The 25,673-nt window shown below is 38.7% G+C and overlaps 1 protein-coding gene across 7 annotated transcripts in view; it reads left to right on the plus strand.

The window, feature by feature from the left end:
• LOC140731787 (RIMS-binding protein 2-like) overlaps positions 1 to 25,673 on the plus strand; it is a 311,475-nt gene that overhangs the window by 126,209 nt on the left and 159,593 nt on the right. For all 7 annotated transcript variants that reach the window (XM_073053584.1, XM_073053582.1, XM_073053583.1 and 4 more), the window contains one exon: positions 25,206 to 25,313. In XM_073053584.1, coding sequence (XP_072909685.1) covers positions 25,230 to 25,313 — 84 coding nt within the window. In that variant the 5' untranslated portion in view covers positions 25,206 to 25,229. The remainder of the gene's footprint in view (positions 1 to 25,205; positions 25,314 to 25,673) is intronic.

The following is a 25,673-nucleotide window of genomic DNA, read 5'->3' on the forward strand; positions in this document are numbered from 1 at the left end:
TGTGGATATTTTATTTTCCTCATCTTCTTTGGAAAGATGTATTTACAGACTCTGTCTTTATTCACTTGACCTTTGGGTTCATAGGTCAAGGAAGGTGAAAAAAAATCAGATTTTTGACTACTGATTGCTGTCCAGTGCCTTTAGGTTCTGCTGTTATTCCTATGATAGCACAGGCTGAAATGAAGGGATTGGAGTCAATGAGAAGGGTAAGAAAGAAATCAAAGTTAAATTGCGACCTCAGGAAATACTTAAGTATATGAATTCATTAGTTTTGTGTTTTGCTTGGTGTCTTTCACCTAGAGAAGTATCCAATCTTTTTAAACTTTAGGATATTCCTCCCACTAATTGAGCATGTTGAAAAAGTATGCCGTACCTTAAAGTTGGCTTTAGCTCATCTTCTGTGTACTCTGCCTGATTACTCCAAGTACTGACATAGGCAGAGTTTATATGATGCTTTATTGCCTTCTGTTTCCTTGCAGTCCTATTTTTAATTTGATATTTGCTTTATTCTAACTCATGTAAAAATAGTTCCTGTAGTGATAAATGTTTTGTCCCTTGTACCCATTGGAGCTGTAGCAGTTTCACTTGAAATCTTCTAATTTTATACTTGTGTCCTACTTTCTTGCTTTTGCAATCCAATACCCAGTGGATTTTTTTTTTAGATTTTTCTGGGCGTGGTCGAGATGAATAGGGCTGAGAGATCTTTCGTCTCTCTGCTTATATGTCATTGGCCCTTCATAATATCTTTGATTTTTATTGAGATGTAGTGTCACTGACAATGTTGGCCATGAAAGGATTAAAATATAGAAGAAAACATCTAATTCATTGAGTCGAGGACAGTGGAAGTCAACAAACCAATTGTCTTTGTTGTTGCCATGCGATTGAAAGAATGGAGGATGCTATTTTGTGATTTGCTATTTCATTTGCTGGAAAGTCGGCGGACGAGCGTCAACGCTCTCCCTCCCCCTCCCACTGGCATTTGTCCGGGAAGGTGAGGGTCAGCCACATCGGGTGGCTAGGCGGGGCACGTGGTTGGAAGATGGTGGTAGACTTAGGCCAGAGGCTCTGCTTCCCAATTGAAACTGCGGAAACCAACCTCAGACCAGACCTTGTACTATGGTCAGCCTCACTCCATTTCGTTTACACCATCAAGCTTACAGTGCCCAGGGAGGATGCAGTGGAGGAGGCCTATGAGTACAAGAAGCTGAGGTACGCTGAGCTTGCAGCTGATGTGCAGCAACATGGCTGGAAAGCAAGGGTGCGACCGGACGAAGTAGGCTGCAGAGGATTTGTAGCCACATCAACATCAAGGCTACTCTGGGAGTTGGGAGTGCGAGGGAAGACACACTGACAAGCAGTCAAAGACCTCTCCAGAGCTGCTGAAAAGGGTAATCAGTGGCTCTGGATGAAGTGAAAGGATTCCATCTGGGCCCCCAAGTGAGTGAATGGCATCTAGAGGATGAGGCCAGGATGCCGGGATTCACTGCTGAACCCTCTGGAGGTGTCATGGGCCTATCAGCGAAACACTGAGGAAAGAGGGTGCCCACTTGATAACCCAGAAGACGCCACCACTCACTTGGCCACCCTGCAGAGTCTAGGCAGCATGTCTCAGAAGGGCAAATACGGGATATTAACATCTAGTCCTACATAACATACCTATCTTGTGAACTGGTTTTGATCATGAATAGGTGTAGGAAAGTACTTTAAAGTGGACACAAGGATGCTCCTGATAATCCGCTGAACTAGAAATAATTTCCAAATAAGAAGTTATTTGTGAGGTGTCCTTTGGTATGATAGAACATGCAGTTTAACGAGTAGGGGTGCCTGTGTCTGATCTGAGTAATGCGAGTCTAGTAACTGGCTGGGCTGCTCTGATTCATAACAAAGATATAATAATTACAAGTCGTTATTTCTGAAAAGGGAAATGAGTAATGCTGGCTTGGAACAGAGCCAATGGGATGGTGACATACATTAGCCAGATAGAGCAGAGCTAAAGAGATCAAAACACAACATTTGAAATGAGTCGTAAGGAAAGAGTAATAAGAATGAAGGGCTTCTAGTGCAAAATGGCAAGAACTCTGGAAGCTAACTATTGCAAGGAAACCCCCATGCCAGGAACTGGGAGAAGAAGGATCAATTTTTTGGCCAATGGTAAATCCTTAGTTCAGTGTTATAAATGGGAGAAGTGGTCTGAGTGAGTATTGGCACAGAAGGAACAACAGAATTTATGTTTTAAGTTGTTTAATTAATTTAATTAGTTGATTAATTTAAAACTGTGTGATGAATTGCATTGATCAGTTGATGATAGGTCAACAACTGATAGGTCAACTTATTGCTCATGAATGGTACACGAACATTTGTTGGTGAATCACCTTTTCAAAACTGTTGCAATCTTTCTCACAGAAAGCTGTTGAATGGGGCATTCTCAGCATTGAAAGCTAGCTACAATGAAGAAAAGGCAATCTACTTCCAAGCCAGGATGATATGTGACTCAGAAATCTGCCTGCAAATGTGATTATCCCATCTGCCTGTTATCTTTACCTTGGCAACACACAATGCTGGAGGAACTCAGCAGGCAGCATTGATGGAAAAGAGTGAACAGTTGATGTTTCAGGCTGAGATTCTTCATCAAGACTTTTGCATAGATGCTTCTTGGCCTGCTGATTTCCTCCAGCATTTTATGTGTGTTGCTTGGATTTCTAGTATCTGCAGATTTTCTTCTCATCTTTGTAACACACACAAAATGCTGAAGGAGCTCAGCAGGCTCGGCAGCATCTATGGAAAAAAGTACAGTCAACATTTCTGCAGATTTTCTCAATTTTGTGCTAACTTTACCCTTCCTGGTTTTAGATGTCACAGGTATAATTCTTGTCACCACACCAGAGAAAATATATGATATTGCTGGAGAATGTGTACAGGAGATTCACCAGCATGTTGCCTAGAACAACTGTTTTAGTTATGAGGAGAGGCGGGGGGAGGGGGGGATGCTTTGTCTGGAGAGGAGGAGGTCAGGAGGGCACATGATTGAGGTATCTAACATTAAGAAGGGTATAGAAAGACTGGACCACAGACATTTTCTCCTCTCATTACAAGTGAATAAAGCTAGAGATTATCAATTGAAATTAAAGGGAAAGAGATTTACAGGAGATTTGAGGGGAGTGTTTTTTTTTACTCCAAGTTGTGAGTACCTGGCAGAGAGAGCGGTGGAAGCAGTATGGCTAACAAAATGAAGAAGAGTATAGTTTATCTCTTGATTCACCATGGCACTGAAGGCCAACAGTGAAGTGCTAGAATATGGGATTAGTAAGGATAGGCACCCATTCATTGGTATGGCCTTGGTGGGCCTGTTGAATGGCCTGTTGCAATGCAGTGTGACTTGAAAGATTTGGGAGACGCTATTAGAATAGCTTAGGGAAGTATCTTTTGTGCCTTTTCTAGAAGGCATACATTTCAGGTATGCTAATGGAGGGATCAAATGTTTAATGTGCTGGATAGACTGTGGGTCCATTGGTTTGCTTCATTCAGGATCTTGTTGATCTTTTTGATTGTTGTTGAATATGGACTCATTCAGGCAACTGGAGAGTATACAATCATGTACCTGATAGGCATTTATAAAAGGTGAGAAGACTTTGAATATAAGAAAGTGAATCACTTGCTGAAAGATACCCAATTTGCCCTTAGAGTTTGAGTATTTATGTGGCAGGTCCAGTTGAGCTACAGGTCAGTGATGAGTGTCAGGAGATTGATGGTGAATGTTGTCTAATTAGTGTTGTATCTAGTCTGTGATCATTTTATTTCTAAGCTGTTACTCCGTGAATGTAGCAGAAGATATGTATCCAGTTGAGGGCTAGATGTGTGGCATTCAATACTGGTGATCAAGAATTATACAAGATGACCAGATATGACCTATGAAAAGCCATTTTAATAACAAAAAAAATCCATCTGAGGTTAGAGAAAGACTCCGACACATGTCAGCTTTGGCAGGGTTTGTAGGCCATTACTTCCTACAAAGCGAAACCTAGCATCATGAATGTCTATGATTCTTCACTCCCAGATGAGCTCAATGCCTTTTATGCACACTTTGAGGGGGAAAATAAATCTACGCCTGTGCAAAGCACCACAGCATCTGGTGACCCTGTGATCTCTGTCTCAGAGGTTAATGTCAGAACATCTTTCAAGAGGGTAAACCCTTGCAAAGCATCAGGCCCAGATGTGTATCTGCTAGGGCTCTAAAAACCTGTGCCAACCAACTGTTGATGATCAAAAGTAGATGGATTGGATTTGTCCTTCTTTCTGATAACAGGACATAACTGGATAACATTCTTCACTGTGTTAGATACTGTTATTATAACAAGCTTGACAAGTTCTATGCTACAAGTTTGTGTGGTCCAGTAATTATTGTTGTGCCCAGCACTTCTTTCAGCCATTCTTTTTACATCATCTAATAGAATAATTTGGAAGTTTGGATAGGTACATCCAAATGAGAAGGATATAGTGGGCTATGGTCCAGATGCAGATGGATGGGGTTAGGCAGAAGACCTGGTTGGCATGGACTAGATGGCCTGAAGGCCCTGTTTCTGTACTCTGACTGAGTATAGATATGGGCAATGTAATAGTGCTGTGCAATGTTAGTTAAATCTCACTGATTGCAGTAATTAAAATGGGTTTCAATCTTGCATTTGGCTATTTATTGAAACTCTTAGGAATGTTTTTAATAAAGAGGGAGAATATCAATGGGTATTCTCCAATTGAGATGGTAGCAGGCATATGTAAACTTTTCTTGTGTTTACCTTGAACAAATAGTTCACGTACAATCCTTAAATCCTAAGATTTAGATCAAATATCTTAAACATACTGCGGAAGTAGTGTTGGACAAGGAATAATAAATAGATAGATAGATAGATAGATACTTTATTCATCCCCATGGGGAAATTCAACTTTTTTTTCCAATGTCCCATACACTTGTTGTAGCAAAACTAATTACATGTTTAACAGGTTTAGACCATAAATTTCAGATTATATGCAACTTTAAGGCTACTGAAATTATTTTTGTTAACGTAATGGAATTCTTGTGAATATTCAAAGTTACATTGGATTGAAAGTTGAATGGAAAGGGGATGAAGGAATGCAAGAACAGAGTGTATAAATGTGAATAATAAGATATGATAACATGTACCCAGACTAGACTGACCAGTGTGTTCCATTGTTGTAACATACTGTAGATTTTATGTACCACACACAAAGTGCTGGCTGTGTAGGAGGATGCTGGAGACTCTGATTGAAGGGGGAACGATGGTCAGAGGGAGCTTGAAAAACCAGGGTTGGGTAGAGAGCAGTGTTTGCAAGAGGGGAGCAGTGTAATCCAAAGGCTGTGAGAGTGTATTGGTTTTAATTTTTTAAATTCTTATTGAAATAATGCCTTATTAAAATTGAAAATGCATATGGAAGTGCGAAGAGCCAGTGATAAACTTTCAGAAAGTAATGATGATGCCAAAGTTATTTAATTTAATGATGTGATGCCATAATTTTTTTTGAGTTTTTTAAAAATATGGAAAGTTGCTGGGGTTGGGAAGGATAAGGATTTGGAGTAGTGCATTCCAATTGGTTATTTAAAATGATGGTTGGATTTGAAAGTACTGTAAGTAAAGGGGGCTATTTCCATGATCAATAAATGGAAGTAAGGAGAATAGCTCCATCATTATTACCAGAAATGTAAAGGTACAAATTAGGTTTTTTTTCCTACACAAGGACTGTTTCACTATAGAAGGTATGACAATATATGACTGTTATATTTATATACAAGAAAACAATTACCCAGTCGTGAAAAAATATATTGAGGTGTCAGGTAACAAGTGAAGAAATTGGATTTGAGTGAGTAACTTAAATATGGAACTAGCATGGCCTTAACGATCTGTTTCTGTGCTCATACATTTATTTGGCTGCATCTGAAATATGTTTCAAAGGTTCATTTTACTATCAAAGTATACAACTCTGAAATTCTTCAGTGCTCCAGGTAGCCATAAAACCAAGAAAGAAAAGAAAGGCAGCATGATCATCAATGCCCCCCCCCCATCCCTCCTCCCTGCAAAAAAAAACCCTGACAAAAATGGAATAGGCTCATCACCACCAAATCCCACCTCCCGCACAAAAAAAAACACAAAACGGATCAAACACATCAACCCCTAATCCCTCCTCTTGCACAGAAAGACGCTGAGAAGATTGGACAAAAAAAAACACAATATAAAAGATATAAAAATGGAAAAAAAAACTTATAGTTCAAGTCCACATCAAAAATGCAGACAACCTGGGCAACACTCTCCACAGTAGCAGGCTTTCCTCTTTCTGGTAGCGTAGTAGAACGATCAAAAGATGGGCAGCTGGTGCTCACTCAGCCTGCCTGCTATGAGGTTTGCGCACACTGCCTCTGCATTTTGGAATCATCTTAGAGACTGCAGAGTGCTTGAACACCCAAACATCTGCACTGCCTTGATGTTTCAATTGCCCTCGTCGCTTTAATCGCTGAACAATGAAAACTAGAATATAGTATTTAATGTTGTATAGTTTAATATACTATAATTTAAAGTTTAATATAGTATTTCTTACTCTAGCCATTCAATTTATGAGCAGTTCATTGTGGAGTCACTGAGTAATGTGCAATGAATTTTTGTACAGCAATCTAGGACTAACATGGGGTTATAAACTGCAGTCATGCCTGACCCAGGATATTGTTTCTGTTTGCAGAATATTTTCCAGTTTACAACTGTTTTTATCTCTTGCTGTTCAAAATTGCTTCTTCAGTCCATAGTTATGCCTGAAACATACTTCCAGTATTCTATGTGTGTATAAGTGATTTGCTGGTCATTTAGTATGCACTGGAACAGAGTGCTACTTAAGGATGAAAAGATGTAAGAGTAAATTCTCTGTTTTGCCCCTGGCATATTCAACCTCTTTTGTTCATTTAGTATATACAGATTTGTGACTTTACTCCATTTGATGAATAATTTCCATACTGCAGCATGTGCAAGTTTCATATGATGTAACCTTGTAATTGGGAACAGGGGTTGTCTCCGAGGTATTGTTTTCAGATTTAAAAATAACTTTGTGTCAGTAGGGTGTTTAAAAACTTATATAGCATAACAGCAGAAGAAATACAAGCAAGAATAGGTCATGTGTTACTTCACATTTATTCCATCATGCATCAAGAGCACTGTTGATCTACTAAAGTGATTTTTTTCTTGCCCTACCTCCAATTTCCTTCATTCCTTTATTGTCTCTATTTTGAATGAATTCAGTGACTGAGATTCCATATTCATGCAGGGTAGAGAATTAAATAACTTTACCACCATCTGAATGAAGAAATTTCTCCTCAAATCAAACTGGCCTGCCTTTTATTCTGAGGCTGAAGTCACAAATTCAAGATCTGCCAAACAAGAGAAGGATCCTCCCTACAACCAGCCTATCAAACCTCACAGGAATTTTGTAAATTTCGCTAAAATCTTCTTTCATTATTTGAAAGAGAATGCAGGCTTAGTTTAATTAAACTCTCCTTTCTTTATACAATAATGTGCCATCTTGAGGTCAAACCTTGTACACTTCCCTCTAGGGAAGTGCATGTATTTTAGGCAATGAGACCAAAACTTTGTAAGGCACTTAAATTGTCATCTCATCAAGGCCCAATTAATTATAAGAAGACACTTGTGTTTTCTATTTCTTTCCATTAAAGGCTGCATTGTGTCCACTTGGACATGTTGCATCTACCCTATTTATTTGCTTCTTCAGACAATTTAAAACTGATTATAAGAATGTCAAGTTGTAGAGCTATAGCTATTTATCAGACAGAATGAGGTAGAATGACTCAATATGTTGCTACTAACTGAAGAATGTCTTCCCCCGTATTCCCTTTTCTAGATCTTAGTCCTGTAGCATTGCAGGTTGCAGCATGTCAAGTGCATATTCAACTACTTATTCAGTTCAATAAGGGTTTCTACTTCCTTTAGACCCTACCACCTCTGGTAGAAAATATTTCTGCACTCCTCTAATCCATCATTCAATTATTTTAAATATTTGACCCCTGTTTTTGATTTCTTCGCTAAGGAAAATTGGTCTTTCTTACCTCTTTTTGGAACTTTAATAATTTAATGTACCTCAATTTAAGTCTTCTCTTTGTTCTTGTATTTCATTTCCTTATAAGCTTGAGAAAATATCCCAATTCAGAAGTGGAGTGGTGAAATAGACAGTTGTGTTTCATTTGATGTATTATGTCCAGATCTGGTTGTCACATTACAGGTAGCACCTGGAGGTTTTGGAAAAGGTGCAGAAGTAGTTCAGCAGGATGTTACCCGGATTAGAGAACTGTAAGAAAGGGCTGGGCAAACTTGGATTGTTGCTCTGGAGTGTGGAAAGTTGAGGGGCAACCTGATAGCTCCCTATAGAGTGATGAGAGGTTTAGGTAAGGTAGATAATCAAAGTCTTTCCTAGGATGAAAAAGTTAAGTTACACAGAGCATTAGGTACTTGGAATATGCTGCCAAGGGATGTATTGCATGCAATAGCAGTGTTTAAGATGCATACAAGCAGCTCCATAAATAGATATAAAATGGAGGGATATACACTATGTGCAGGCAGATGGAATCAGATTTGATTTCATCATGTCACACATACATCATGGACTAAAGGGTTTGAAATGTGCAGGACTGTTCCATGTTGTCCTCTGACAAAACTGCTAGAAATAAAATTGTATCTATGAGGGATACAATCTAAGAGATGCACAATAAGCACACAGTAAACTATTTCGATGCAGTGATGCATAAAACTTGTATACAGTAAAAGGGTTCATAATAGCTTAGGTTTATGAATACTTTTCTGTGGTATCCTACACTGATGTGCAGTATGATAATGCAAATGACTAGTGTAGAGTTCAGAAGTAAATTGTTGAATAATTAATCTGATGATTCACTGGTTCTATGACTCAGACTTCAGAATCCTACCTTTCACACTTAGCACTGCCTTCACAGTTGGATTTTGAGGGAACAAGGACTGTAGCTTCTCTCCTGAGCCTCTGAGTTATTCCTACAGTTCAACACTCTAGCTGACTACTGTTACAATGAACACCACAGAACCACCAGGAATGTCCGAATGTCAGATCCACACTCCCTGGCAAGTTGAAGCTCTGGAGTATGCAATTTGGGCTCCTTCCAGGTCTCATGTGGCCACTAACCCTGTATGAAGTTCCAATCTCAAAGGTGGAAAAGCTGGAGAAACTGATCAGCTCACTCGTAAGGAAGTGGCTTGGTCTTCCCAGGTGCCTCAGCAGTATAGGGCTGTACGGCAAAGGAGTCCTAGAGCAACCCATTTCCAGTCTTTCAGAAGAGTACAAGTGCAGCAAAGTAAGACTGGAGATGATGTTAACAGAGGTGAGTGATCCATTTGTAGCATAAGCTGCCCTCATCCTAGATACTGGGAGTAAATGGACCCCATCAGAAGCGACCGAGCAAGCAAAGGTGGCACTCAAGCACAGGGACATCGTGGGCCAAGTGCAGCAAGGGAGAAGTGGTCTTGGCCTTGGGGACAGTACACCAGCCTGGAACAAGGCTGCTCCGTCTCAGAGACGCAGGCTCATGACGCAGGAGATACTTTGGTAGGAGGAGGTGGCAAGATACGCAAAGGCCGTCCCTCAGGCAAGGCAAGGGCAATGGATGAGATGGGAGGGAGTAAAGAAAGAAAGATGATCTGGAAAGAGCTGTGGGAGATGGAGACATTCAGAGTGAGTTTTACCATTAGGGCTGCCTACAGTGCCTTGCTGTCTCCCATGAATTTCAGCCAATGGTATGGAGAGGACCCCACATGCTCCCTCTGCCCGACTTCAGCAACACTAAAACACATTCTGGTGGGCTGCAAGACCAGCCTCACTCAAGGCCAATACACCTGGCAGCACAAACAGGTGTTACGGTGTCTTGCAGCAGTGCTGGAAAGTTGGCTGACGAGCATCAACACTCTCCCTCCCACTTCATCCCGCTGGCTGTTAACAGCATTTGTCCAGGAAGGTGAGGGTCAAGCCAGACTTGACACATCAAGACCAGACACCGGGCGGCTAGGCAGGGCATGTGATTGGAAGACAGTGGCAGACTTAGGCCAGAGCTCTGCTTCCCAACTGAAATCGCGGAAACCAACCTCAGACCAGACCTTGTGCTATGGTCAGCCTCACTCCATCTTGTTTACATCATTTAGCTTACAGTGCCCTGGGAGGATGCAGTGGAGGAGGCCTACAAGCTGAGGTACACTGAGTTTGCAGCCGATGTCCAGCATTGTGGCTGGAAAGCAAGGGTCCAACCGGTCGAAGTAGGCTGCAGAGGATTTGTAGCCACATCAACATCAAGGCTACTCCGGGAGTTGGGAGTGCGAGGGAAGACACACCGACAAGCAGTCAAAAACCTCTCCAGAGCTGCTGAAAAGGGTAATCAATGGCTTTGGATGAAGAGAAAGGATTCCATCTGGGTCCCCAAGTGAGTGAATGGCATCTAGGGGGGGTGAGCCCGGGATGCCGGGATTCACTGCTGAACCCTCTGGAGGTGTCATGGACCTATCAGTGAAACACTAAGAAAAGAGGGCACCCACTTGATAACCCAGAAGATGCCACCACTCACTTGGCTACCCTGCAGAGTCTAGGCAGCATGTCTCAGGAGTGCAAATAAGGGATATTAAGATCTACTCCTACATAACATACCTATTATGTGTACCACTTCGGAGGACTTCTCCCGTATTTGCCAAAATGTATTTCATATTGTTGTATTGGTACAGTCATATGAGCAGGAGAGTTGAGCGTATCCCTGAAGCTCTCCAGCACGAGGAGAGAAGCAGCATGTACAGTTGCAACCATAACAAAGGAAGTGGCAAATGGATAGCTATGTAGGAAAGAAGACTCTCTCAAAGTTACTTCAGTGTTTACAGATTTCATAGCCAGTCATGCATACCAACTGATGTGGAACTAATAGGTAGTATATTTATTAATGGTTATCTCATCATTATGTAGTCAAGAACAGAGCAAATGTACAGCCTGGTATGATCACTCCTCCCCCTTCAACTACAAAGAACTTTTCAAGCAGAAACTATTGCATTCTTTTCTGGTGAGGTCTTCAGAAGAAAGCATGAGGCTAGAAAAGAATGTGCAGAGCTTCTACTGACATGTGGCATTACTGCACAGTTCAGAAAACATAGTGTGAGTAGCTATGGAACCAAACCAAACAAAACCAACCAAACATTTGCATTGATATGTTGGTACTTGTAATTTGTATTACTTTGTGAACGTCAGTGAGATAGGTCATGAGAACTGTTTTGAGTTGATGCTTGAAGTACAACTGACTTTCTCTAGAATAGCTAACTGCTCAGATATTTAATTTGACATCACTTATGATGTCTGATTCAATCACTGGATTGAACTGCAAACTGAAAATTTGATAGTTACAATTTTATATTTCTAAAAAGGCATTATGATACACTTCTCATTTGATACCTCAGCTTTAGGTCAACCATAGCTGTTCTATCTAGTCTAGCAACCCTCATTCAAACTGGTAGCAAAGGTTTCAATTAAGGATTATGAGGAAAAGGCTGGTAGGTGGAGATGAGTCCATGACCAGATCGGCCATGATCTTATTGAATGGTGGAGCAGGCTCGACAGGGTAGATGTCCTACTCCTGCTCCTATTTCTTATGTTCTTATGTTTAGTTTTCTATAACATTAATAGGAAATCAATGACCAGAGCAAGGTGACTCTTGCAAGCTGCTCTCTCCTGATCTACTCATTACTTCTTTTACAATTGTTCTACTCTTTTAAATCTAAATTCCATTACTCTAAGATGGCCTTTCACATTTCATCATCCACAGTCTCTTGCCTCTCCTAGGAGGTAACTTTGGTAGGAAAGACATTAGAATGGATATCATGCCTTCAATGTCACAGAAACAAACGAGCTGGTTGCGGACTGCAAGAGGAATGGAGACTGGCTAACCCTTATAGACATCAATGGATCTGGGGTTGAGAGAGTGAACAGCTTTAGGTTCTTCGGCATACACATCACCGAGGATCTCACGTGATCTGTACATACCAGCTATGTGGTGAAAAAGGCACAACAGCACCTCTTTCACATCAGATAGTTGAAGAAGTTTGGTATGGCCCCCCAAATTCTAAGAACTTTCTATAGGGGCACGACTGAGAGCATCCTGACTGGCAGCATCACTGCCTGGTATGGGAACTGTACTTCCCTCAATCGCAGGACTCTGCAGAGAGTGGTGCAGACAGCCCAGCATATCTGTAGAAATGAACTTCCCACTGTTCAGGACATTTACAAAGACAGGTGTGTAAAAAGGATCATTGGAGACCCAAGTCACGCCAACCACAAACTCTTTCAGCTGCTACCATCCAAGGAATAGCATTGCAGCATAAAAGTCAGGACCAACAGGCTCTGGTACAGCTTCTTCCACCAGGCAATCAGACTGCTTAATTTATGCTGACATAACTGTATTTCTATGTTATATTGACTATCCTGTTGTACACTATTTATTATAAATTACTGTTGTTGCACATTGCACATTCAGACAGAGATGTAACGTAAAGATTTTTACTCATGTATATGAGGAAGTAAGTAAGTAATAAAGTCAGTTCAGGTCAATTCAATTCAATTCAAATCACAATCAATCCACTTTTTTAGCATGAAAAGAATGTGAAGGTATTTGAAAAATCTGGCAGAAATTGTCGACAAACGAGGCTATGGGGTTCAATATCTGTGATGACAATTCTCTGTCATTGATTTTAATATGATTCGGCATCAATACTGCAGAGTCAGGATGAATGAGAGTAACTATGTATTTCTTGAGAATGGTGTCAGGAAATTTGATCCTTGAAACTTTGAGTGATGAATGTGCATCCCCCTATCAGAAAATGTCTGCCGTATACCTCCTTTAAACCTGGAGCAATAGGTTCTGTTTGACGGAGGGAAGCAGAAGTTTGTCTTAGCTACTTACTCATCAAGCTTTAACTTGTCTTGTGTCTCTGTGAAGGACAGAGGCTATGTATAAGTGATGGCATAACAGAAATTCTCATGAGCTACGATGTCTTGCTGTTTGAGTGATTGAGAGAAGGGATTTGAAGGTGGAAGTTTCATGAATGAATAAGAAATGTTTTTATGTGTAACAATTAAACATATTAGTGTTTAATTATCATCAGGGTCTTCCTGCTGGAACTTTAGTTACAAGTGACACAAAGTTCCCTTTGGCTGGTGCCAGACTGCTGAAAGACCAGTCTCTTTAATTTCTACAGACTCTTTCATTTGTGCAGCCTGGGGTCAGAGGTGAAAACACTTCCGAGAACTTGTGGTGGGAGGAGAAATATTGACATCCTGTTGGAGGAGTGGTACATTGCCAGCCTAATTCTCTCAGTACCCGGCAGGCCTCAAAGTGGCTGTTTACTGTGAACAAAGTTCACAATTGCCATTAAAGCCTTGAGATCTGTGCCATCCCTAAAGGCTACTTCCCATAATAAAGTTGCTTGCTCTTCAGGGACTATTGTTTTCTCTCAGTAGAAAGTTTTCTGTATGTATTGAGCAGAAATCTCCTGTTAATAGAGACCAATTTATTCTTGGGTGGCATCTTTTTGACATTAGAACAGAATGATCTGCTTCTAGGTAACTTCAGAATTCTGATGGGATCAGCCAATGACATGTAATGACACAAAGAGATTGAATGCTGATTTGTCAATACCAAATTATCCCAAAGTACAGATCTCTTCCAGTAAGAATCCAGCCTACCTTCTGTGCAAGGTTGAGATGGACTACTTGATGATTGTGATCTATCAGACAGTCCTAACAGTATTTCAAGCATTTTGCAATCTAGTAGTGCAATTTCAATAAAGATCAGTTCAAATATGCAGATGTTGGGAATCTGAAAGGCCACAAGTTATTTGCAAGATTCAGGGCTTGCTCAGTTGTTCCATTACACTTCAGTTGTAGATCCTTTCCTCCAGCATAGATGAATTCAGAAGCTGAGAGGATTTTTCTTCTTTTTTCTGGGCTCATTAATGGTTTGTTGAAAAGATAAAGTGGAAGCTTTATAAAGTGGTGCATTAACCTGCATTTCTGGCTACATGTCTCTGAGAATGGATATGTGTGTTTCTCTCATATAATCATCCACAAAGCCATTACATTCTTAAACTAGGATAACAATCTAAGATCACGATCTCACTGCATGTGAGGTGCATGGCAATGGGCTAATGTTGCAAATATTGAACTAATTAGAATTTGGTGCATACTTAGCTTCAATTTCAGGCTAGTAATTTACATTGCTGTATTGCACATAAGTAATTTATACTTCTACATTATAGAGAAGCTTTTTGTGTTCTGCTCTACAATGGTAATTTTTAACTTTATTGTAGTACTAGAAAATATGCAAAACCTGTTCATAATATAAAGGCATGTTAAAAATGTAAAAGTATAAATGACCTGGCTTGCAAGAATTTGACAGTAATATCATGTTATTGAAATAATGATTCTTCAGTCTTCTTGTTACATCCTGTTACGGAACCTGACCATGAAGAAGTGGTTTTGTATGAAAGTATTTTTCTTACATTTTGAGGTTTAGTTCATAGTACAGTAACTGAGCTAAGAATAAATATTACTTTCACACAATTAACCCAATTATTAAATTACAGAAAGTAGAATTTTGCTGCAGGATATTTTTAGAATTCAAATTGATACATTATGAAAAGTTCACAAACCTTAGGTTATACATTATAGGGATTCCAGTGACAGTAATACATTTTGTTACAGCTATGACTACATTTTAGTTACATCTTGTCATTCCTGAATTGACTGCTTTCAATTTTTTCTTTCTGAGAGCCCCCAATCAATCTGGTTGAGCACCAGGTCTATTTTAGCCCTCCCACCTTCAAGGACATATATACAGAAAGATGTCGAAAAAGGGCCAGTAACATCATGAAAGATCTCACGGACATGCTATGTAACATCCATGCTATGACCATCAGACTCATAAAACCCTTGCTGCTTTTTCTCAAGCAGTAAGGCTGATCAACAACTCCACGCACCAACCTATGCCTCGATACCCCACCCCCACCACTATTTTATCACCTGTCAGAGTTACCTTTTATACAGAAACTCCTGTGCCTGATGTCAGTTTGTGGATATACAATCTATGTATATAGACTAACTTAGGTATTGATATTTATTGTTATTTTTAAATTTTTGTGTTCTTTATTCTTACTGTTTTTTTGTCTGTTGCATCAGATCTGAAGTAACAATGATTTTGTTTTCCTTTAGACTTGAGTACTGGAAGAGACTAAGTGGCACTTAGAAAGACAAGCTGATTAGAAATACATCTAAGAATGCGTAGAGGAATATTTCAGAAATTTTGTTAGTATTTAAATGTGTAATGTTTCTGCAAACCTCATAACATGGCACTTCATTGAAAAGCATCCTTATTGTTTATGGTTGATAGTTTATTCAGCTTGACCAGTCAGATTTAGCCTTTGGATTAGTTGCTTTAATGCACTTCATCTAATACAGTGTGTTCTGAATCTTAACATCATTGTGTGTGTGTCCTGCAGTTCTGCCTTGAATGCTGTAATGTGCCCTGACTCTTACGTTATTAAATGCCTTGATTCTATTTTATTATTTTCTGCTGGCTCAGATGTGACTTGTGTTGTAAATTTTTATCATTCCAGATTCTCTGACACACTCATTACTGTTTACAAGCTGATTTGCAGCATAAAATCAGTAGCTAAAATGAGATCTAGCAAAACTTGAAAGAAATCTGTTGATCAGGTATTGGGTATTCTGTCTGTGTCTTTTGTATACTTCAGCCACTATACTTCAGAGGAAACTAAAGTATTCTGATCTTTAACTTCTCCAGCTCTGTTGGCACTTGCTCCCATTCCTGTACCCTTTCTCAACCTTAATAGTTTTTTTTCCATCTCTTGCTTGATCACATGTAAGGAAAATATTTTGGAGCCCTGGCTTTGTAACTAGAATTGTTGCTGATTTTTCATGGAGGCTTTTATTTGGAATTCTGTTTGGTTAAACTTTGCTGCAGCAGATTTCAATCTAAACATAGTTGCTTTCCAGCTATAGCCCCCCGAGCATTGAGGAAATGTACTGGAGCGAGATATAGGAGCAGGTTGAGTAGTGTCGCAGTAACGGTGGTTCAATTTAATATCAGAAAATGTATATAGTATATACCTGAAATCCTTACTCATTGCAGACATCCATGAAGCGGGGGAAAAAAACCCAAAGAATGAATGACAGAAAACTGTTAGAATCCCAAACCGCCCTCCCCTGTCCCATGCACAAGCGGCAGCAAAAGCAACAGCCCCCCTCCCCACATACTTCAACAGCATCAACCCACCCACCTCCCACCATGCTGTAGCAAGCTCCCAGAGAGCATGATTAAGAATCTATCAAAAGCTATTGCCCATCCTAACACTTGGACATGTTAACCCATTCCCACTCCCACTCCCCCACTCCCGCTCCTGCTCCCCCCCCCGCTCCCACTCCCCCTCTACTCAAGTGTAGAGGCCTCTGACAGCCGCGCCTACTGTCTCAATGTTTTGGTCTCCCTCAATGCTTCAGTTGGCAACATTAGTGAGGAAGTGCATTGCCCTCAGGGCCAAAGCCTGAAGGTGCACATCTTCCAAATTGCTCAGCGAGTTTCGAAGAGTGAGAGCCCACCGTCCGTCAAGAATGTACTTTGAGCGCAGCTGTAGATCATGGACTCCAACAGGACCCCAGCCATCTTGAAAAGGAAGAAGAAACATGAGAACAGGAAATTTAAACTGTTTTACAGATGAACTGGAAGAAGTCACCCAGCTTTGCAAAAACCTCTGACACCATCTTTAGCTCCTCCCATTCAAGATATTCATTGTCAGTAAGACCATTGCATTGATTGTGGTCTTCAGGAAGGGGAAGTGAGAGAACACACAAGTTCTCACTGAGAAATCGGTAATGGAAAGGGTGAACAGTGTCTGGGTGTCAACATCTCCAAGGATGTATCCTGGACCTAACATATTGATGCAATTCCAAAGAAGGAATGACAGCGGCTATATTTCATTCAGAGTTTGCGGAGAATTAGTACATCCCCAAAACCACTCAAATTTCGACAGATGTATTATGGACAGCATTCTAGCAGGTTGCATCACCATCTCAAAGATTAAAAGGTTCATTTATTATCATTCATTTATTGTCATTCATTTATTCATTTATTAGTATGTATGTAATATACAGCTTTGAGATTTGTCTTCTCTAAATAATCACGAAACCAAGAAGACCATGGAGGTCATTAAAAAAAAATCAACCCCCCCAGCACAAAAACATTTACAAATCACCTCAAATTTAAATCACAACAGCAATAAGAGCACCAAACCTCCCCAGGCAGAAAAACAAATCAGATGAACTGCGAGAACATTAAACCCTGTATTATAAGTTTTTGTTATGTATTGCTGCCACAAAACAACACATTTCATGACACATGCCAATGCTTCTGATTCTGATCTTGATTTCAGTTAACTTGTTACACAGAAATTAACTGCTGGATTACGTTAACCTGAATAGAAGACCATAATTCACTTGTAATTTATTCCCCGCACCCATATAGACTTCCAAATGAAAGGACAACAATAAAATGCAGAATTTTATGGTTCATTTCTGATGAGAAGCCACAGTCTAATCATTGTGTCATTGTCAACTTTATTTCTTGGATGTATCTATTATTTGTTGTTGAATCCACGACTGTGTAGAGAGAGCTAGTCGTTACCTGACATAGTACAGGGCAGGCATGAAGTACAGTATACTGTAGGCATGATGCATGCTGCTTCATTTGAGATGACTCAAGATCTCTTGTGAAGCATTCAACATTGATTAATCACTCGAGCAATGCAATAGTTAATAATGTTAAATAAATTCTGATCTTGTCTGCCTTTAAATGCAAACTGTAGTTATGGACATAATTTAATAGCAGAATGATAACTGGAGCAGAAAATTAATGAACTAGGTTAAGTTTTCTGATCATATATAATTATATTCAACCTGGAGACTATTCAGACTGTTAGCTGCAAAAGGCAGTTCCTACTGGGGTCAGATACTGGTAAAAAAAAACAACCTGTCAATTTCCAGGTTCTGAGGGTAAAACCTGTCTAAAAAATGTACAATATCATTCAGCCGTTTTTCCCCACAGTGACTTCTGTGGATATATTTAAACAAGGAACTGTAATTATAAGGATCCCTTCAGAAAGATGTCAACTGACATCAGTGAGAAGTGGGTTTGGAAGTTGATTAGAATGAATGGTGCCAACTTGACATCTTGGAAAGCTATCTCCAAACCCTAGCATTGGTTGGATAAAGCATCGCATTTCAGACATGACTGATATTGACAAGGCCAGTTTAATCACCCATTCTTGAGAATATTCCACAGAAATCTTCATGCTAGTACTGAGAGAGTAGCCATGATAAACAACACAGTTAGATTTCCTTAATAAGCCAGATGCGATTTTACTAGCAGAAAAAGATCTTGGTTTTCATTTGAGAAGGTGCTTAGAATTGCAATTGAAAGTAACAATTAAAATTCACATCTGCCAAGGTGAAATTTGAACTGGTATCTTCTGAAAATTAGTCTGTCCGCATGGATTAATCAGGTAACACACCACTATTCCCTTAATTTCACCCTTATCACTGTCTCCACCATCTGCACATATTTGATGTTAGAGTCATCAGGTGAATATTAAAATGTCTTTACTAGACCTATCATGGTAGAGTGCTTGAGTTGACATATAGTAGACATTAGCATTACGACAGTGTGTCCTCAAAGTGAGTGACATTCTCTGAAGAGGTGTATTCATCTTGGGGCACATATTGCAGGATGGCTGAATGTCCCGTGGGAGGCTAAATATGAGTCATAATATTAGGGAAGATAATTACATGCTAATTGTACTGTGTTCAGATCCATATGAGTGTATGTAGTGGCTAAATGAGATTTGAATTCTGTCATCACGTAGATGTGAGGACTCCATTTGGCCTTTAGGTTACTTGTATGGTTACAATATGGTTAGAGACTGCTGCTCCTTACTGCACCCCCCTGCGTTTTTGTGCTCTCCCTGGAAAGAGTAAAAGAAGAGTTCTGTGAGGGGAATATTTTTGTTGAAACAATGGATGAGGAGCAGTTATCAACAGTTGTGCACGAGAGGCATTTCATTGCATCAAAGTGAAGATTACTGACCGTAGTGGCTGCACAGACAGGGAGACACTTTAGTGGAAGAGGCAGTAGGCAGCATGAATGCGGTCCGGGATGAGGTAGAGTGGAGATTCGTGTACTGGATTAAATTTAAGCAGAGAGATTGGGAGGATTGGAGTGAAAAGCACAACAAGATGTAGCTTACCTTTACTGAAAGATAAAGCAATTAAACTACAGCTCCATGAATTCTAGAGTGTGCAACCATGTTTCCTCTTGTCAGTAATGTAACTTGCTCTTTCATTTCCTCTTAGTTTCTTCTACTTGGCAAGGGATTTGATGATGGTCCAGCAGATCTTTATAGCTCCTTTTGGCACTAATGACAGGGTCACTAGATTTAAAGACAATCTTAGTTCATTTGTACCTGCTTCTACATTTGTACCAGCTCCATAATCTATCAGTTGTGATGTTTGCTAATCCTTTAAGACAAAAGCATACAGTATAACATATAAATAGAGTGAAGAGTGAATTTACTGCACATAGTCAGTGATCAGTTGGAAGATACTGTAATATCATTAAAAAGCTACCACTAAAACTTTGAGACTTTCAGGGTTTCCCATAAGTTACCATCCTGGCTGCTTGAACCTTTCATGAAAGCTTAAATTCAGTCTGAAACGTCTAAAGACTAGGCTATCCATTGAATAACTTTAATACCAAAATCTGCAAGTTAAAGAGAATAAAAGAAGTTGGTTATAGAGGCAGATATATAAAGGATCCTGGGGCTGTTGTAAGTCCAATATATTCAGTATATCAAGCAGTATTCATTGAGGAAAACTTTCTCCCATTGATTTTGCCTGACATGAGTGTTCGCTGCATTTTTTGTTTACATTTCTGTCAATGCAGATCTTCTGAGTTACAACTTAAGTTCATGTAGTTTCATTATCACTGTGGTAATATTATGGAGCGAGAATCTACTTGTTGCTCTATTGGACTGGATGCTGCAGTGCATGATGGCTGCAGCTGTTCCAATTCTTTCACCTGTGAAAACCTATATTTAGTTTTAAGCAAATTGCCTCCTGAGCAGCTTTAACCTAGTTTTTTTCATCTATTACTAACTGGTTCTCTTCCTTTACACCCTGTGCCAGTTACATGCTTACTGTGGAGTACATTATGGCTCCCTACTGGTCAGAATCAAGTTATGGAATTAATCCATTTTGTAACTCTGGTTTTCACGAAACAATTTGGGGATTTCTTATTGAAGGCATCACAAGATAAATATGTATTGTATACCTTAGCAGAAGGAGGATTAGTCAACTGAATTAATAGTTTAAAGAGTACTTTTAAAATTACTGCCTCGGTGAGTTTTGGCAGCTTATTTGAGGATTTGTGATTATTCTATTTGCTCTGAAACATGTTATCAACATTTCCTTAACTTTAATCCTTCAAGATAAAAAGCATACAGTCTAACAGTTCTCTTCTTAAACAGTCTAATTGAACTAAATTACCAGGGTAAATTTTAAAAAAATTTAGAGGCTGAAATGTGAAACAATGTTGGAAAACATCATTTTGTGTTGTGTTTCAACTTAAAAGGTATTTTCTTCATCTCTGTCCATACACTGAAGATGCATATTACCTTCTCTCATGGTGAATATATTCCAATGTATGATACTGTGGACAAAGAGGATCAGTTAGCACTACATGGTGATGACTTGTTTAGGCTTTCTTCAAATTCCAGGGTGAGAGTGAGATTTTAAGCAGATATTTAAGATTTGTTTACTGTCCTATAGAAGTTCATATCATATTTAGTATTTGTTTACTTTAAGTTCATTGTAATTAACTATGTAATTAATTGAAAAGTGGCACTATGATCTTAATATATCCATGCTTGACTTAATAGATCAAGAGCAAACTAACCTAACTTGCTGTGGATGTGATCCAACAATGAAATAAGTAAACTTCATTTTATATCAAATAAATGATGGCAGATATAGTACATGAAGCAGTATTGACATTAACTCTTCAGCACACATGTGTGGTCAACTTGAATCACACTGACAGATAACAACCTACCGGTATTTCTACTTAGCTGAAATAAGTGAAAGTACAGGAAATATGTGTAAAGGTTTAGAGTACTTTTAAATAAGTGGCATTATTGCTGGATGAAAAACACAGTTATACTTTCTGAAATTAATCTCAAATTCAGCAGTTTAGTTTTGAAGCATTTCCTTTGGGATGTTGTTCTCTTTTCCAAAACTGCTGCATGAAGATCTGTGAAGCTGTTACTGACCTCTATTAACTAAGTGCTCTTGTGAACTAATGCATAAATATATTCCTCAGACATAATTATCAATGTATTGTTGTTCCATGTATGACTAAAATTTCATCCTTAGTGTCCCTATGAGATGTCCCTATGTGGATCACTCATGTTTCAGTGATTTCCCCATGTACTTTGAGGTATTTGTGATTATTCATTATCACTGACTACTTGTGTACCTTTATCTCCATGATTCACTAATAGACTTCCACACATTGATTATAATTTTGTATGCCATATGTTTCAACAATTTCCCATGTGATTCCCTCATTATGATTATATGCCTGCTTCCGCATTGCATGTGTAGTCCTTGTGCCAATGGCAATGTATGTATATCCCTCTCAGCTACTTCTTGTCTACCCTTCAAAAACATGTATATTGCCAGAATCTTTTGGATTTAAGATTTGCCAGCATCTGTTTAGCATGAAGAATGAGAGGAGTATAATAAGAGGGTTAAAAATGTGTCTGTCATTAGTGTGAAGTTTGGCCTTCGGGTGGTGGAATTGGTAAGAAGCAAAGGGAAATTTACACACTATTCAATGCATTCTATGTTTTACCACCCTGTATCATGCACTCACAGTGCAGGCATTTTCAATTAGATGAGTTTTTCTTAATATTATATCAAACCTTCTATGTTTCCTCCTAAAAAAAATTGAGTCCAATGGCATTAATTACTATTGAAGATAGCAACCATTTTGTATAGTGCAGTAAAAGCCATTGTATGGTCATATTATTAGTATTTTATTAACTGGAAAGCATGATTTTGTTAAAATCAATATAATACGGAACTCATTGAGAGTAATGCAGCCAAATTCTGAAGGATGTGGATATTTTAAAATATAAGCCAAAGTAAATAGCTTGGGAGCAATAATCAAGAAAGGAATCCTGCTTAACGCTGGACAGTCTGACAGGACATTGGTCAGAAAAGAAACTCATGTTATATGTTTCTTAATTAGAAAATAACTGCAGAATAACCCAGAGGCAGTAAAATGAAGGGAGTCTTTTCAAAAGGAAAAACGTACATGAATATTGTGAATATGGGAAAAATAATAAACAGCTTGTTGCTGTGGAGAGGAAGTTGATTATTTAATCAAACTTGTAAAGTTGGAAATTCATGCGTTAAAGGTGCAGGAAAGGAGAGGAGAAAGTTCTGTAGAAGTTGAGATTTAATTACAAAATGCAATGTGAGACGGGGCACAAATGTATGGTAATCAGACAAGTACAGGATTAAAAGATGTAAATAGAAAATCGTTATTGAACTTACTGATTACAGGACAAGAGTGAGTCAGTAAACTAGGAACTTGTCAATAGAGAACAATCAGACACTACCAGTATGTATTTCTATACTTTCCTTGTATATCTGGCACTATAAAATTGAATCAAAAGTTTTTTCCCACAAGGTACTGAACTGATACACATCATATATGACTCTTCACCTTTTATTCTAAACATAGGTTGTCACAGTAGCGTAGTGGCTAACACGATGCTATTACAGCTTGGGGTGCCAGAGTTCGGAGTTCAATTCTGTTGTCCTCTAAAAACAAATTTCCTTTCAGTGTGTGCGTAGGTTTCCTCCAGGTGTGCTGGATTCCTCCCACAGTTGAAAGACGTACCAGTTAGTAGGTTTATTGGTCAGTCTAAATTGTGCTATAACTAGGCAATTGGTAGGTCGCTGGGTGGTGCAGCTTGAAGGTCCAGAAGGGCCTGTTTTATGCTGTATCTCTAAATAAATAGCTGTTGCAACTAACATACTGTAGGTGCATTCATTTGAATGCCGTTGGTAATTTGTATAGAAAAGGCAATTGAGGCTGAGGTTTTCTTTTAAATTGTTATAATTAATCTTGATGAATTTAAGATGGAGTGACCAAACCTGTGCTGGTTTTTGCATTGTTAAAATCAAATAAGTTCAGGCAGATACCAAAGAATAGTGATGGATGAGGAATAATTTATCCTCCATTTAAGAAGAAAGTGATGACCTCACAGGCAACTCTTATGGTGGATGGATGTGTTTAAAATTGGACATCATTAATGAAGATGAGGCACTTAAGACCAGGAATGTAGAAATCATTGATTTGCTTAAGAGCATTGAATTACAGATATCTTAAAGAGTCTGGACAAGGAGAGAAAAAATAAAATCAGTAATTGAAGAAAAGTCCTGTGGCCAGTAATGAATTTCAGTAATTCTACAGAAGTTTTTCTTTGAAAGATCTGTGCTTTGTAGGATTGAAGAAAATATGAGGTTGCAGGTCATAGAGGGAAGTCATTCAGAAGTCAATGGCAGTCTGGTAAATGTGGGTTTGATGTTCAGTATCAGAGACCTCAAATCCACCTTTCATGTAGTAGAAATCAGTTTGTGCCATCCTTTTTAACAGGATAGATAGCACTATTCTGGAGAATAGATAGCTGCAAGTTGGGACCAAGGTAGATTAGGGAGAGAAGAGTAGTAAAAGGTGGTTATAATGCCAGCAGTACACAATGAAAATATTCCAAAAAAATTAATACATTAAAATGAAAACTGCAAACCAGATTTGTTTCAGCTGCTAAGTCTACAGTCTCTTGTCTTCAAAAGGAAATCATACTGGGAAAAATATGAATTTGTTTTGTTAGTATTTTTGGAAGAGAGGTAGCAACATTGATCAACAATGCAAGGCTTTCTACTGAGTTGACTTGCATAGTCTATTCAATTTAATAACCATGATCCTGGTTTTAATAGCCAAGGAACAAAATACAAATTTGAAAATACAGTTTTGTTTTCAACTGGAGATCTGGAGCAAAATAATTGGAACAAAGAGGCTTCTAGGTTGCTTCTGAATATTAAACATACAAATAATAATGATTTTGGAGTTATCATTTGTTCTGTTTGGTAGAGAGGATCCTTCACAATGGCCTGAATAAATGTTTTTGCTTTTATAAACGTAACAGAATTAATCCAGAAATGTGCATTTGGAGATATTATTTACAAATATGGAATGGGTCGAAGTATTTAATAGAATGGGTAAAGGAAATATAATAAGTTGGTTAGAAAAGGATATTTAAATAATTGAGGTGACTTCTGTAGATACTTTAGTTTCTAAGAAAAGAAGGTGTACAAATGTGAAGAGAAAGAAGGAAAATTTTGCTGATAGAAAGGATAAGTATAGGAGGAACAGGCTTTGCAGATTGTTTTAAGGGTTCTAAAGTATAGAATCAGTATCAAAAGGATAGGAAATATATAAAATGAAAACAGAAGATGCTGGGAGTATACAATATGTCAGGTTACATCTGTAGGAAGATAAATAAATTTAATATTTCAGTTCAAAGTTTGTTCATCGCTGTCTTGATGAAGGGTCTTCACCCTGAAACATTAACTCTTTTTATCCCACAGATGCAGCCTGACCTATTTTCAGGATTTTCTGTTTTTATTTTAGATTTCCAGCATCTGCAGGTTTATTTTCCGATTTTCAAAGCATAACACAAGTTGAGCCATCATGGCAAAACATTTCTAAATTAAAGATAAGGGATTGACTGTCCTTTTGTTCATTTTCAATAAGTTCTAATGATATACATTTGCAGTTCTAGTTCTGGATGAGAATTACTATTAGTGTTTTGATCTTCCAATTTAGTCAGTTCATCTTTAGCCTTCTAAGAAACTGTTTCTGCAAAACTAAATTAATTTTGTGTGTTTTTTTTCACCAGAATGGCAGTAGTTATGGATCACTGATGAGACGCAACATAGAACTGCTGAAAGCTGTTCAAGAGTTAGAGCGCACATGCATAACACTCAGAGAGGAGAACACTTTACTGGTAAGGGCAAACAATTATTTGAAATCTTTTTTGTTATCCCTTGTGTAACTCTGGAAACTATTCAAAATCTTCATTCAGTGTTTTTGCTCCACCCTGTCTTTTCCTTTGCCACTTATTCATTCTCTCCCCCTCATTCCCTCATTTCTTATCTATGTTCTTTAAGTTTTTACCTCAATGTCTTTACCTGTCTTGGCATTCTCACTCTTTATTCTTAGTATTTAACCTTATGACTGATAGCCCTATTAATATTATAGTTCAATATGGTGTTACGTCTGTGCCCCCTCCTTTTTGAGAATCGCAAGATCGCTATTAAGTCAGGTCAGGAGACCCAGGAAATGAGAGAGAGACGCAGAATCCACA

The sequence above is a fragment of the Hemitrygon akajei genome, chromosome 8 (genome assembly GCF_048418815.1).
Source record: "Hemitrygon akajei chromosome 8, sHemAka1.3, whole genome shotgun sequence".
NCBI classification, from domain to species: Eukaryota; Metazoa; Chordata; class Chondrichthyes; order Myliobatiformes; family Dasyatidae; genus Hemitrygon; species Hemitrygon akajei.